At 37.6% G+C, this 16362-nt stretch overlaps 1 protein-coding gene across 2 annotated transcripts in view; it reads left to right on the top strand.

The window, feature by feature from the left end:
- Nucleotides 1-11444, top strand: part of prex1 (phosphatidylinositol-3,4,5-trisphosphate-dependent Rac exchange factor 1) — a 133787-nt gene extending 122343 nt beyond the window's left edge. For both annotated transcript variants that reach the window (XM_022679349.2, XM_022679348.2), the window contains exons 35-40: nt 377-491; nt 1921-1987; nt 2181-2356; nt 2806-2908; nt 7307-7374; nt 7473-11444. In XM_022679349.2, coding sequence (XP_022535070.2) covers nt 377-491; nt 1921-1987; nt 2181-2356; nt 2806-2908; nt 7307-7374; nt 7473-7515 — 572 coding nt within the window. In that variant the 3' untranslated portion in view covers nt 7516-11444. The remainder of the gene's footprint in view (nt 1-376; nt 492-1920; nt 1988-2180; nt 2357-2805; nt 2909-7306; nt 7375-7472) is intronic.
- Nucleotides 11445-16362: the final 4918 nt, after the last annotated feature.

The following is a 16362-nucleotide window of genomic DNA, read 5'->3' as shown; positions in this document are numbered from 1 at the left end:
AGTATATGTAGAAACACTGCTTCTTTTATTAACATTTTCCATTTATGATTTAGGTTAATACAGTTTTTTTTGTACTCTCTAAATATAGGTGGAAATGATTGAAAATTTTGACAAACTGTTTCAGTGACCATCATTCCAAAAATAATTATTCAGAATGAAAGTTTTAAATTCAATATAGGTAAAAAGATGCTATAATTGAACAATTATTTACTTTTCTTTCAGTTTGAAATCCTCTGGTGTATACTCCTGGGTTCTCTTTGTGAATCTTGGTCTCCATCTGGTGGTTGTTAATGCACACTGCAGTGCTGCAGTAGTTTCAATGCTTCAGAATGAGGACTTTCTAAAAGAAGTGTGTGTGATTGCATTATTTACTCAGCACTGGAGAGGCCTGAGGGAGCGCCAACTCAGGACTTTGTGGCGATGGAGGAGTTTCAGCAGCGGATCAATGCTGTATCTCTGGAGAAGGTCAAGTTCTACTACCGCAGACTCAGGTACAGACTCTGCTAAACCACTGCTCTATACTGAAGCCTCAGTCTGTGTGTGTGTGTGTGTCAAGTAGCTTAATACCATTCTTTAAAATACTCCTGGGGTACTGGTAGCTCAGATGTTACAGCACTGGGCCAATGAGGTCATAGTTGCAATACCTGGACTCAGTTAGCCTCCCCCATACCAGTTATACCACCCCAGGTACATCATAAAGGTAGAGACCAATTTTTATTTGTGCTTCTAGCACAAGTATGATTCAGGTTGCCTCGTCTTGTCCATTCTGAACATCATCTTACTAAACTAGAAGCAAAATTTACCAAAAACTGTGTGGTAATGATATCACTGCATATTCCAGGGGGCAGTATTGTGTTACCCTGTGCTGTTTGTCTTTGCTAAACCACATTTAAGTTTAAATTTTTTCAGACATTCAGAGAATCTCAGCTGGGATGCATGGAAATCAGTTAGGATGTCACAGCACACAGGAAAATGTTTAGTAATTTGTTAAGGGCACTATACTTTCATTTGGAAATTTGTATTGACATACTGTTTTAAGAATTATTATTTAAATATACAATTAATGATGGAAATAATATTGGTTTAAATATTGCTCCTAAATTCACTTGTCGATAATGTATTTGAATTTAAGTAATTTTAAGTAATACAACAAAAAACAATGATTGCAAATAATGTATTAATATAGTTACGTTCATTTTTGGTCGAAGCAAACCCTATGGATAAAAGCATTGGGACACTTATTTATTTTGTTGGAGTAACAGTCTACTGTTAATGGAAGAGTTTCTACTTAGTTTTTTGAGGCATTGTTGTGAGGATTTGAATGCTTTCAGCAACAATAGAGCACCACTTATCCCCAACTCATCACAAAAATAATGAACGGAGCACCACCATTCCCGAGAACACTTCTACTGCTCCACAGCTCAATCTGTCAATCAACCTTTATTTTAATTCGGGAGTACATTGAGGGTAACCCTTATTTACAATGCAGCCAAGCATTTACAGTTTAAATGGGATTAAAAACATTAGATAAGAAAGTAAAAAAAGTATAATAAATAAAGAAATACACATATTAAATAAATTAATTTAATACAGATGAATAATAAAAAAAAGAATTAGAAAAAAAATAATCTAAAAGTAGATTTACTCAGTTCAGTAAAAACTTTCAGCCAATTGAGTGAATGTGATTATGTATTGTTATTTACGTTTGAGGTGTCGTATCCCTCTAGCCCACATTTGGCATTAGGAACAGTCTGAATAGGTTTGTGTGAGTCCTATTCTATTGGCAGTACTTCTCTACAGGGAATAACAGTGTGTATGTTTTTAAATATGCTACATAATCCCACAGGATTCTGTATTATGTCTAGTCAGATATGCAGAAATACAAAACAGTATGATAACCTTTTGACCTGATTCTTGCAGGGCTTTCTACCTGGAGAAATCCAATTTACCTTCAGAATCAAATTCCACTGCCATGAAAATAGATCAGGTAAGTAAGACTAATCTCAGCCTCAGGAAGGTTTTAATAGGTTTTTGTGTGTTTTGTACAGTATGCTCTACAGCAGTGTGCAGAGAGCTCTTTTAGCAGTCTTCAACTCTCACACTTGTGATAAAAGAGCAGAGCCATCTGGCCACCTTGCAGCCGGTCAGGTAGACTGATGACCCCTCTCACTTTCCTGCAGCTCCTTCGTCCTCTCAACACTCTGGATGACCTGTGCCGGCTGATGCAGACCTACATGAATGTGAGGCCCAGCGCTGCGGGTCATCCGTCCGGGGTCAGCGTGCTCCTGGTCTCATCAGAGCTGTGCAGCCGTCTGGGAGCCTGCCACATCACCATGTGCTCCACAGGCTTGCAGAGGTAATGAACAATCTTAAAGCTACAAATGTTTGTGAAGCACTTCAAATTCCTCTTCTTTCAGGCAAGAACAGAGAGCTGAAACATTTGTCTGAAGGACGAATACCAAATACAGAACGTTCTTTCACAGGGATTTTATTAATTTGGTCACTACTGTATAAATTAAATAGCTTCAATATGTTAAAAAAAAATCTTAGAAAACTATTTATTGAATTTGGAACATTATGAACATTCCAGCAAACATACCAACAAACTAAATAAGCACGATCTGACATATGACTTTGGTTGCTGAACATCCAGTGCAACTCTAATATTGGCCATTCATTACTAATTTATTTTTTCTGTACCTATTAATGGATAGACCTGCATGACGATGTACCATGTCACAAACAAGTCCATCTCCAACTGTTGTTTCCACTGCATTCCTCTAATCCAGAGCTTCTGTTTTGCAGGTGCACTCTGACGACCTCTCTTGAGCAGGCCATGAACCTGGCCAGAAACCACGGCCTCATGCCCCGCTGCTTCATGCAGGCTATGGATATCATGCGCAAACAGGTACACCACCACTCCTCACTCTTCATACACTTCTACTCAAGCTTTCATGATATTAGCAAGTTGAGAACCCAAGTTAAAGCCAAACTCATTTTTATATAGATATGGAAATCTCTAGGCACTTTGATTTAATTTCATTACAATTAAGAGGTCTGCAATTAAAAATCGATTATCATTTGCATGACTACTGGGTACAATAAAGTACATGTAATGATCCATAATGACTTCTGCTGTTTAATTGGCTCTTGGACACTTTCTATTTAAAGGCACAAGTTATTTCAATAAATCAAATAATTAATACACATATCTAGAATTAATATTGTGAGGATAATGGTTAGGCAAGCTTCAGCTATATATATATATATATATATATATATATATATATATATATATATATATATATATATATATATATATATATATATATATATATAAACCAGCTACAAGAAAAGCAGAAACAAGAAGATGAATATAATGTCGTGGCTGATCTGCGTTTGATCTGCATATGAATAAAGCATTATGCAAAGTATATTACAGAAAGTTACACATTTTAATTGGCTTCTTAATGCTTTATGTACACACAGGAATGGGTTCCCAGAGTGGCTTTCCTGATGTTTAAGTGCATACTAAGTTTATTAAAACAACGTTCAGAAAATGTACAATTAAGTAAAAGGTGATATAGCAGTTAATATAGTGGCATTAAGTGGTAACAGTTGAGATACAAAATTAAGTGCTTAAGCTAGGTATATCCAAAAAATGACAAGCAAGAGAGAGAGCAAAGATCAGAGATTTAGATTTTTGAGTGGAAGTAAACAGTTGTGGTAAGTGTCCATGGAGCTGCTTCGGCTAGCAAAGCTCCTCGGGAAGAAGCCCCGCAGTTGGAGACGCCTCATCCTCGGGAGGAGTGTCTGAGTGGGACACGCCAGCAGCACTAACTCTGCATTCACACTGGCAGACGACAGAGCAAAAGGCAACCACTAATTTCTTGTGGGAGGGGCGTGGTCATAATGTTATACAGGTGCTGATCAACGAATTAGAATAATTTGAAATAGTGCAATCATGAAATTCTTTGAATGCATTTTTTGTGCAGAAAGCAAATCAGGTGTTCACCGCACCTGTCCTACTCGTTAGACTAATCACAGAACTCGTTACCTGGAAAAAAATTTGCTCAGCTGAGCTTTCCAAAAGGCCCATTTAGGCCATTTAACTGTGACACTGTTGTTTTATTGAATTAGAATAATGGAGAAACCGTTTCATTGAATTAGAATAATTTTTATTATAATTACAATCATCACTTTCTCAGTATTTTGTGGCTGCCCCCTTGGCTTGTATGACTGCCTGAAGTCTCCGCGGCATCGAGTTGACCAGCTTGTCGCAAGTTTCCGCACTCACAGCTTCCCAGGCAGTGGCGATGTTCTGCTTCAGTTGGTCCAGCGTAGTAGGCTTTCTGTCACGAATTTTCCGCTTGACGATGGCCCAAAGGTTTTCAATGACATTGAGGTCAGGCGAGTTGGCCGGCCATGCCAAAACTTCAAGCAGTTTTTTAGTGAACCAATCTTTAGGGCTGGCCCGAATAGCGTTTTTTGAGCTCCGGATATTTGGCACTGATTCGAAGCGAATATTCGAATATTCGTTTTTAAAAAAAGAGGTAAAAAAAAAATTTAAAAAAAGCAAATCACGGCCCCTTTAATCCACTGAAAAATGTTCAATTTGCTCTGACCGACGAGACATATTCACCCCGGATTTTTGGTGTTTTTATCCCCCATATTTTTTCAGTGTTTTTAGCTCAGATTTCTTTGTGTTTTCATCCCGGAATTTCTGCTGCCCCACACGCGGCTTATCCGCTGCGTAAGCAGGCTAGGAGGCTGCTGCTGCACGGTTTCTCCGCTGCGCAAGCCAGCCCAGTAAATTGCTGTTTGTGTTTTCACACAAACAAAAAAAACGTTTGTTCAGGAAGTATTTTATATTCTTAAACATTGTTAATTATATTAGAGGACAGTCATTGTAAACTGTACTTGGTCTATTTCGGTTAAAGGATTGTGCAGGGCATATTACTGATTTTGTATTTTTGCACTTGGGCTATAAGCTCAATATTAAATATTTCGTTTGTTTAGAAATTATTTTATATTTTAAACCATGTTAAATTATATTAGAGTAGAGGAAAGTCATTGTTAATGACGTTATTGTACTTGGTCTATTTCGGTTTAAGCATTGTGCAGGGCATAGCCGTATTACTGATTTTGTATTTTTGCACTTGGGCTATAAGCTCAATATTAAATATTTCGTTTGCTTAGAAATTATTTTATATTTTTAAACCATTTTAAATTATATTAGATAAGAGGAAATTCGTTCAGACATCATTTTTGTAGGCCAGGCTTTTGTAACCGATTTAGCCCCTACTGTTGCCACATTACCCCTTACGTTTTATTATATAAATCAGTTTCGAAGAGCCTGCATTTTTTTTATCATGTATAATAGAGGTCTGCGCGAGACTGATTTTTAAACCCACTCTTCCACGCTCCCGCGTTTCTGTCTCGTTACCGCTCCGCAAAAAAATTGCTTCTTTTAATCCCGCGCCCGCCCGCCACATAGTGCGGTCCCGTTCCTTACCCCAGTCCAAACACCATCGGTGTGTGCGTGTGTGTGTCGGTCCATCCTGCGCGTTGAGAGTTTTCTTTAGGGTTTTTTTTTTACAATTATTACAGTTTTCTTAACTATTTATTAATTTGCTCCCGCATCGTCTGGATTAAACTCCCGCTCCAGTCAATAACAGTTCAGTTCTGTCCCGCGCGCAAGATATTCTGACGGGACCCGCGAAAACAGAAGTGGTTAGAGTGAGGTGGAACTCTGGAAAGGAGAAAAAAAACGAATATCCGAATACCAAAATTAAAAACCGAATACCTACTCAACGAACGAATATCCGAATATTCGGGTCCAGCCCTACCAATCTTTGGTCGACTTTGCCGCATGAGCCGGTGCAAGATCCTGTTGAAATATGAAGTCTTCTTCGCCGAACTGTTCCTCAACAGTCGGAATCAGGAACGTTTCCAGAACATCTTGATATACGGCAGCATTGACAGTCTTCTTGAGGAAGCAGAGTTTCCCTACACCTCGAGCGGACATGCATCCCCAGACCATAACGCTCTGGGGAAACTTGACGGATCTTTTCAAGCACTCGTGGTTGTAGGTTTCGCCACCACGACACCAGACACGAGGACCTTGGTCACCGAAGGAGATGCAGAAGCGTGATTCGTCACTGAAGACCACTTTCTGCCAGTCTTCAGCAGTCCACTCACCGTGTTCTTTGGCCCACTTCAGCCGTTTCTCCATTTGTTTCTTGTTCAGCATCGGTTTTACTGCTGGAACGCGAGATTTGAAGCCGAGTTCGCGCAGACGACAGTAAGTGGTTGATCTGGAGACGTCAGACGTCAGCGCCGGTCTGCTTGTTCCACAAGTCGGTGAGCTCGGAAGTGGACTTGAACCGGTTGCTGACTGCGATCTTTCTCAGCTGCTTGTTGTCGCGAGCAGAAGTTTTTCGGACGCCGGAACAGTTGGTGCGCTTGCTGCAGTTTTTCTTGAGAGCTTTGCAGACGGAAGACTGGCTGATGCCGAGCTGCTCAGCAATTTTAGTTTGGGTCAAGCCTTGTTGGCGAAGGGCTTGAATTTGAGCCACTATTCCGGTTGAGAGGTCGCGCTGCTTACCCATGATTTGATTTTACAACTTAGAAATTCTACTCAACCCTGACTTTATACTGCACAGTGAACACTCTTCACAGAAAACAAAAATTCCAGCATTTATTCTAATTCAATGAAACGGTTTCTCCATTATTCTAATTCAATAAAACAACAGTGTCACAGTTAAATGGCCTAAATGGGCCTTTTGGAAAGCTCAGCTGAGCAAATTTTTTCCAGGTAACGAGTTCTGTGATTAGTCTAACGAGTAGGACAGGTGCGGTGAACACCTGATTTGCTTTCTGCACAAAAAATGCATTCAAAGAATTTCATGATTGCACTATTTCAAATTATTCTAATTCGTTGACCAGCACCTGTATTGATTGTGTGTGACTGAAACCTGTCTATCACTAGCAGATAAACATCTGTTTACATTATCATGGCAACGTACACAGCCTTAAGATGGAGAAGCACAACTTGGTGAATTGTGATTGCTGCTAAGAAACAGTTTACCAATTCGCCGGTTTTGTTTTCCCCCGAATCAAAGAGCGGTCAGAGCTGCATTAGCCTTGTGATTGGTCAGGGTTCTGCTGATGTCAGCCTGATCCACTTTTAGACCCACCCACTCTAAATCAAGAGGAGATAGAGTTTGTAAAAACATTCCTAAGAAATTCTTATTCAGATTCAGGTTCCCAGGGGCTTTAAGATGTTCTGTATGTTCTTCCTCAGGGCACCAGAGTAGAGATCTCTGCCAAAAACCTCAAAGTGATGGATCAGATGCCTGCCTTTGCACCAAGGTACGTACAACAGCAACAAAAAGTGGTTAACTCCGGTTAAGTTTATTGTTTTTGCGGGAATGTTGCTGAATGTCTTTTTTCCGTTTTTGACATTTCAGGCTCTTCAAGCTGTGTCTACCACCGTCTGATGGTGACCTCTGAGTTACCGTCTTGGTCGTGTTCCTCACTGTAGCCTCTTCTTGACCAATCACTTTTAAGGATTTAATAGAAGTATTACTGAGTGTGGGACATTGTGGCAAACAACGTATAAAAGATAACGATGGCTTTATACCTTCGCCAGACATTTCCGATGACCACGGTTTTGCTTGAATCCCTGCTCTCGGACATTTTTGCCAGAGGCTGGACAAGAGGGCCCAGCGTGGAAAAAAGATGATTGGCTAGCACATCGCTGACTGGTTAGCAGAGTTTGCTGTTGTTGCAATGGCACAGACTCCACTCTTAACATACTCGGGCACTTTTGCCTCTTGCGCTTGACGGCCTCGCTAAGCCCTCACTCAACTGCGCCCTTATTTTTACTGGAGTTTAACAGTTACTAAACTACCTGCAGGTAATAAGACTGTGTTTCTCACTTTGCCTTCGACTGCAGCACCAGCGAGCTAGCTGGTTCAGTCTATAGATGGCGAGGCTGCCTCAGATATTCGTGGTGATTATGTGCAATTACTGTAGCTTAGCATGTGCGCTCCTGCACTATTCCTTATATGAGAGAAAGTGTTCTACAGAAAGATTTTTATTTTATTATTTTGTCTATCAGTTCTGTCAGTATCTATCAGGTATTACAACTTTTACTGAAACCATTCCAGTCTTAACAGCCCGGCAGTATTATTATATTTGGACCAATCTGACACTGTTTAAGATGTGTGTTGTCTTAGTTTGTATGTTGAAATGCTTTATTCTATTCTGTTTTATGTTATTACACAGTCATTTGTCATCTGTCTGTACACAGTATACGGGAGGATAACCGTATAGAAATAGAAATGAAGATAATTATTAGGTAAATCAAGCTAAATAAAGGTAAATAAGGTTTCTCAGTTTAACAGATTGACACTCAGCATTGTCACTGAAGATTTAAGATTTTTAAATGTTTCTTTTACTAATCAAAACTCAGAGAAATGACGTATCTCGTGTGCATGTCTGATTTTGGCACTTTCTTTTTAAAGCTAATCTATGCCATGTTACAGTACGCAGTGCACTGTTCTATAGAGAGTAGCATCAGTGTTTGAGAAGCACAATAAACAAAAAAAAGGCTCAAATTATTCACCAGTGTTTTGCTAAAAGTACTGTGCGTTTTAGATTTTAGCAGAAGAAAACAAAAGGGATCACTGAAGGATGAATAGATATAGTAAGTTTATTTTTATCAGTTTGTTTTTTTATGTATATACTTATGTATAACATTGTCTTTCAGAGGGACGAGTGTACCTGTTTGCTTCTTGGGGAACAGTAATGCTATAATTTAAATGTAATTAATGTTAAAGCAAAACAGTATGGAATTGTAAATCTCACATTTTGTAAACATTCTGTATATGTGAATAGCTCCTTATTGTGTATTTACACCTAATTGTTTTCAGTATTTAAATGTCTAACCTTATCCATGTCGTCAGCAGAGATTACAGAATATAAGTTGGGGTCGGTGATGTAAGAGTGCTCTGTTTGCTGTCTGAAATTGGTCTAACTTTTTTTTTTTTTTCTAACCTCAAAGCAAGCTCAAGAACAGCTCAAGAGCTGTTTTACAGTAGGTTGCATAATTAATAATAAAAACTGCATTGATGGCAGTTTCTAAATTTGTTATTGGCTATTTGATATTCAAAATGAAGGGTGTACTCACACTTTGCAATCTGTTTTTCCCACAAAGCCTGGTTAATCTGATCTGGTTTGTATGGCGTGTGAGTACTCCATTCCATGCCTCTTCGGTGATGCTGCCTCAAGTAAAAGAACATGATTATTAGCACACTGCTGTGTTAAATCAAAAATCAAAGTATTATGTGAGAAAGGTAACTGTATTTGTTCACGCAAAACCATTGCAAACACACTGTGTGGCCTGAGGGTCACAAGTTTGAATCCTGAGTCATGCTGCCGCTTTGTCATCAGCAGCCGGAGTGCGAGCGAGCTCATTTGGCCATGCTCTCTTCTCTGGGTGGTGGGTACAGTAGATGGTACTTTTTCCCCCAAACCACTCCTAGTGTAATGTAATCAGTATCAGAGGAGGCATGCTCTTGTCCTGACACTCCCAAGGTCGGTTCACTGCAGGTGATTAGGATCAGGAGTCCTAGTGAGTGAATGAGAGAGTGTGTGGGTTAATTGGCTCAGCTAAAATTAGGGAGAAAACTAGGTAACATTTTAGACATTCGCAGACATTAAATTTATTGGAATAGTTTACAGTATGGATGGGATCCACACTTACGCTCAATTTTACTCTGGGATGCAGATTTCTATTCCAGCTAAGCTTTAGCACAATTGATCAGATGTCTGAAAATTTACACAAGCTAATGGACAACTGTAGAGATGTACTGCCAATAGAAATTACTAAAGACTTTTGTGGACAGTACAGTAACATTATATTTGTATGGGCTTAAAACATTCATGAGCATTAATGTATTAATTAATAACTTATTTATAAAGGATTATTTGAATATTTATGAACTGCTTGTGCCATTGCTCACAACATAAGGCTTTTTATAACATAAGTATGAAAATGAGATGAGATGGCATTGATTACATGCATGATTATACTAATAATACACTTGAGGTTTGTGGTATAACGTGCAATATTCACACTGCTGTACGGTGCTGTGCGGTCGTAGGCACCAGCCGCAGGCCAGTATTACACATTAAATCACAAACCTCAAGTGCATTATTGCGATTATTCCACAGTTCCATTAATGCTGTTTATTGAAAGATTTTGAGTTAAATACGATGAGAAAATACAATCTGTTTGGTTATAAAACTGTGCGAGTTAAAAAAGTTCCATTGCTGCACTGTTTGGTTTGTAAACGCTGCATTGTTGCTAGGTTACCTGTATGTGGCGGAGTAATACATGGAGAGTTTCAATTACAGTGCATTACCGGCTGATAACGGCACTCATAGAACGCCTCTCAGCCAATCACATTGCAGGGTCCGAACTAACTGTGGTATAATTAACTGTATACTGTTATTTAAGACTTTAAAGAACATTTTCCAATATATAACATACATGTCTACTGAATTCTGCCTAATGAAGGGGAGTTATGAATGGAAAATCTGTTACCACTTTAGTTTGAGACCCTCAAAATCATTCACAGAAATTGCATAAGCTGTTCAAAAATATTCAAATAATGCTTTAAACTTAATTCATTATTTAACACTCAGGAATGTTATAAAGCCTCTATGTAGGCAGCTTTTAAATAAAGTGTAACCAACAGTATAGACTCAAAAAACAAAAGCAGAAAAAAGACTTCATAGCACAACCTGGAACACTTCTAACCTACAGTGTGACACTGAGACTTCATACCAGTTTATACAGTGCTGTATGCTGTGTGTTATGATCCACAGCGCCTTCTTAACATGAACACAGCTGACACAACGCATCACTCTTACCCTGGAGCCAGAGCTGCAGCTCGAACAAGTACAAGCAAAATCCATTACTGAGCCCAGATCAGCTTGAGCTTGCTTTAGAGGACGCAGGTTAGCTCTTTCATTTCCAGTATTTGACTAATTAAAGTGCAGAGCTGTGTTTAGATGAGTGTTTCATGTTAATTTAACCTGAATCAGCTTTTGATAAAGATCAGTTGAATCAGGAGCGATACAGAAAAACAGCAGTGCATTGACAGTTGCAGGTGAGAGAATGGCCCTATATTAGTTTAAATCAATATTTAAATGACCGTGAGCATTTTTAACTGGTAATATTTGTTGATGTTTGAATGTAATTATGAAATTATATATATTTTTTGTTTTTTAATTGATGATCGCTTAATACTGTCTATGTCGGTTGACTAACAAGTTATTAAATCAGGTTTGAGTTAACATTTGTTGACAGGATGCTGACTGAAGGATGTCACTTTAACCCAACACAGCAATAATGTTTTTTTTTTTTTTTTGCTCTCAAGACCCTCTCCACTGTACTATTACATTAAAACAGACATTTAAATAAATTATGTCATGGTAATAATCAGTATTGTAGCATCGATCATACATGATCAATTTTAGCGGTTAAATCTTCGTTTTTCTCTCAGAACACTCTTAATAATAAAAAAATAAAAGGTGCTTCAAATGTTATTTTGAGTGATTTCATAAAAGAACCATGTTTAGAATAGACATGTGTGAGAATGCAAAAAAGCTTCACTTGATATAACATCTATATTAAACATAAAGCCTTAATCAAAATTCATCAAAGAAATTTCTTTTTAAATCCCATTTAATTTAATTATTAAAATAAAGATTCTGACATTTACCAGTGTCTTCTTATTTAGAATTTGATTAGTTTACAAAAGAGTAGTTATGAACAATTCTGTTTTAAACCAGGACAAATTTAAGAAGCGGTAACTTCCCAGGCGGGGATTAAGCTTAGTTCAGTCTAACACTATATTTTCCTTTCAATGGGACGTAGGGCTGTCACGATAATTATATTATATGACTTATTGTGCAAACAATGAACACGATGTTGAACATTTTTAACGACTTTGATATTTCTGTTGTGTTTATTTGCATGTATTTATGAGGACACTTTTAACCCTAAACACGACCAGTGCCGTATAAACACAACAAAGACTAAATGTTGCCGTCATCATGTTTGCTTGTGTCAGAGATTCTGAGATGTCTTGCCTGGCCAAAAAAAAGTTGCCACCTGTAAATGATCTGGGGTTACTATACTGAATATAGAGCAGGTTATTCCATCAATGGATTATTTTTTTCTTCCCTGATGACGAACATATTTCAAGATAAGACAATGGCAGGATTCATGGGGCTGGAATTGTGAAAGAGTGATTCAGGGTTCAGGAAGCATGAGATCATCATTTTCACACATGCATTGAGAGAGAGTTCACCACAGAGTCCAGATCTTAATCTCATTGAGAATCTTTGGGATGTGCTGGAGAAGACTTTGTGCAGAGATCAGACTCTACCATCATTCTCAACAAAAATTCATGCTGGATTGAAAATTCAACACTGGATTGAAATAAATCTTGTGACAATGCCACAGTGCAATGCAACAACAATGCCACAGCAAATTCATGACACAATCAAAGATAAAGATGGTTCAACAAAATATTGGAGTAAGTACTTTTTTTTTTGGTGGCAATGTTTTTTTGGCCAGGCAGGGTAGGTTTAAATATATGGGCAATGGAGGTTACATCAGTTGAAAAAGTTGTATTCATTTTTTAGTACATAAATGGAGTGTTAATGAGTCTTTATCACTTGAACCATTTGAAGCATCTTTGTTTTTAAGAGTGAACATGAAAAACATAAAATAAAGCTTGGTAACATTTGTTAATTTTAATGTACATTATCTGTTATACTGGCTAACTTTAGTGGAATCCAATGAAGTACCATTAGCACACTGTCTACAGCAATATAATCTCAATTTTTTTTTTTTTTTTTTTGTAACAACAGTGTTGAGAGTGAAAGTTCTTGATCCTTGTTTTCCTGTGCATTTTATTCCAGCAAAAAATACTGAAGATTTTTTTTTTCTATTGAATTGCCTTAATTCTGCAGGCCTCAGCATACTTCCTATGAAACTCTGTTCACGAGTGTTGTATGAGGCTGAAAGCACCTTTTGTGAACTTACAAGTCTGCATACATTCTACTGTTTCTTTTTATCTGTTTGCAGCACACACTCCACAGTAGCACATTCTATGAATCCCCCATTCATAATGTATTAGGAATGCATTTATAATGCGCACTATATGCAGTGCATATTACCTTATAATGACTATAATATGTGTCTTTGAATATAAGCTCATTAGTATTCAAAGCAACATTCATAACACGTTATAAAGTCTCTTAATAATATATATATATATATATATATATATATATATATATATATATATATATATATATATATATATATATATATATATATATATATAGAGGCATTATGAAACCAATCTATATTTACATACTTGTATTTTAAAACATTTTATTTACGTCACTGTTAGTACAGACACCTCTGGAGAAAATTAAGAGACCACTTCAGTTTCTGAATCAGTTTCTCTGATTTTGCTATTTATAGGTTTATGTTTGAGTAAAATGAACATTGTTTTACTCTATAAACTACGGACAACATTTCTCCCAAATTCCAAATAAAATAGTGTTATTTAGAGCATTTATTTGCAGAAAATCAGAAATGGCTGAAATAAAAAAATATGCAGAGCTTTCAGACCTCAAATAGTTATATATTCATAAAGTTTTAAGAGTTCAGAAATCAATATTTAGTGGAATAACCCTGGTTTTCAATCACAGTTTTCATGCATATTGGCATTTTCTCCTCCACCAGTCTTGCACACTGCTTTTGGATAACTTTCAAAATTCAAGCAGTTCAGCTTGGTTTGATGGCTGTGATCATCCATCTTACTCTGGATTATATTCCAGAGGTTTTCAATTTAGTAAAATCAAATAAACATCATTTTTAAGTGGTCTCATTTTTTTTTCCAGAGTTGTAGATAAAGATCTGTCATTGAGCAATACAATGAAACTTCTAAACTTAGTACACATACTGTGCAGAGTAACTTTACAAGCTTATGGCTTTTATTATAAAGGTATTATGTAGAGATGCCTGATTACAGATACTTGTCTCTGCCTGATACCATGCTCATTTACTCATGATCGCAAACAAGGCCCTGAGAGAGAGAGAGAGAGAGAGAGAGAGAGAGAGAGAGAGAGAGAAATAAAGCGAGTTAGTTGGGGAGACACATCGGTCTCTAATTTAAACCTTCGCAGCTCAGCAAACTTTCCTTTGCACGACAAATTAATAAAGCCCTGTGTCCACCCACCGTTAGTCCACCTTTATTCCTCGCTAACAAACAAACTACTTCTAACCTCATTTCATCCATGCCATTTCATCCCATTGTCTTATGTGGTCCCAATATCACATGATCAACCTGGGGTAATAAACATACATCCATAGAGTTAAACTAATCTCTATTTTTTATATGAGCGTAATTTTACAGTTTCTTAAAAGTTATGCTTGTTTCAAAAAGTGTAAAAAAGTTTGTGTGTGACTCAAAATTAACAAATACAAGTGCTTATACTCGTATCATATACAAATACATTTGTATTGTATTATGAATACTGGATTCACAGAAAGTATGACCCACTGTAGGACAACTGTAGGTGGCTCTGTGACATTTTACAAATGTTGAGTTTCTTTGACGACAGTAAAATGATTATTACTGCTGTATCTAGGGCAAATTGCTACAAATTTATTGAAAACATATAAATACATGCCAGAATTGTTTTTGTGGCTGTGTCTTTTACAAAGTGCTCATCCTTGTTTGTCTCATGGCACGCCCTTTTTTGTTCTTTAACTGACCAATCAAGTCAAAGCTTTGTAGCCAAGAATCTTTATCCACGGAGTTCGCCTACCTACTATATGTGCAACATGATGAGTTAAGCAGCCAGACGAGTAAAGAAACATTGTTTCTGCAACAAGTATGCTGAGGCCTGAAGGGTACATTCTTAAACATCTGCAGTTTCTTTTTGGTGCTCAGTTATTAACTCAGTCTTAACTCAGTTAAGAAAAGCATCTGATTTTGGGGCCTTATACATTTTGTGTGCACATGGTTGTTGGGTTGCAACTCCTAAAATGTAAAATTCAGGTATTACTTGGTTTAGGCTTTCATTGTTTTTAAATCTTGATCTCACCCCGGTTCAAACTTTCATAAGCTTGAGTTTCATATAATGCAGCTCTGCCCTGCTGATATAGCAATATATTTACACAGTAGCACCTTGAGGGGTTTTCTAGAGAATAGATTAAAGTTTCAGAATCTCACGCTGAAGCTGTACAGGTCATTCGTCCCCAGAAGCTCGAGTGTGCACAATTTAATTAGCTTAGCGTAGCTGCAGTTGTGCAGTGGTCCCAGGGGGACGCAGCTTTTGATGCCTTGCTTAACAAATACATCGTCAGTGTTAACCTAAGCACCATTACCTACCATTAGAACACCAGGGGGACCCCCCCCCCCCCAAAAAAAAAATACCTCTCATGCCAAGTTCCTCCATCCTAATAAAGTGAGTGCTTCATTACTGTCCTTGCCTGACCCCAAAGCAAACAGCTTATGCACTGACCAAGCATAACATTATGACCACCTCCTTGTTTCTACACCTATTATTAAATATTTTTTACATAGATTATCCTCCTTTCACACTGTTCTTCAACACTCAGAACCCCACAGGAGAGAAAACCAACACAGAGCTGATATTATTATTATTTGGGTGGTGGGTCGTTTAGTTTTAGCACTGCAGTGATTAGCACTGATTAGCATGATAGTGGTGTATGAGGTGTTAGTGTGTGTTGTGCTGGTGTTACAAGTAGATCAGATACAGCAGTGCTGCTGGAGTTTTAAACGCTGTGAATAAACACTCACTGTCTATCACTCTATATATCATTCTTACCCATCTACAGGTACTTTCCATGTTTAAACAACATTCAGACATTTAAATGCCTTTTAAATCCCTGACTAATCGAAAAAATTATCAGATTAGTCAACCAAAATAATCACTAGTTGCAGTCCTAATAAACCACCACCATGCCAACCAGTGCTAATCACTGCAGTGCTGAGAATAAATGACCCACCACCCAAATAATAATAATAATATCAGCTCTGTGGTGGTTTCTCAGATGGGGTCCTGTGCATTGAAGTACAGGGTGAAAGGATAAAGTATGCAAAGAAACAGATACAGGACAACAGACAAAGCTCAGTACAGTTAATAAAATAGATAATAGGTGTATACAAGGAGGTGGTCATAATGTTATGCAAATCCAAATGTTACAGATTACTCTCTTTAAACTAAATTTAGTTT

This window comes from Astyanax mexicanus, chromosome 12 (assembly GCF_023375975.1).
Source record: "Astyanax mexicanus isolate ESR-SI-001 chromosome 12, AstMex3_surface, whole genome shotgun sequence".
Lineage (NCBI taxonomy): Eukaryota > Metazoa > Chordata > Actinopteri > Characiformes > Acestrorhamphidae > Astyanax > Astyanax mexicanus.
The sequence above is the reverse complement of the archived record's forward strand: the minus strand, read 5'-3'. Positions and strand labels throughout refer to the sequence as shown.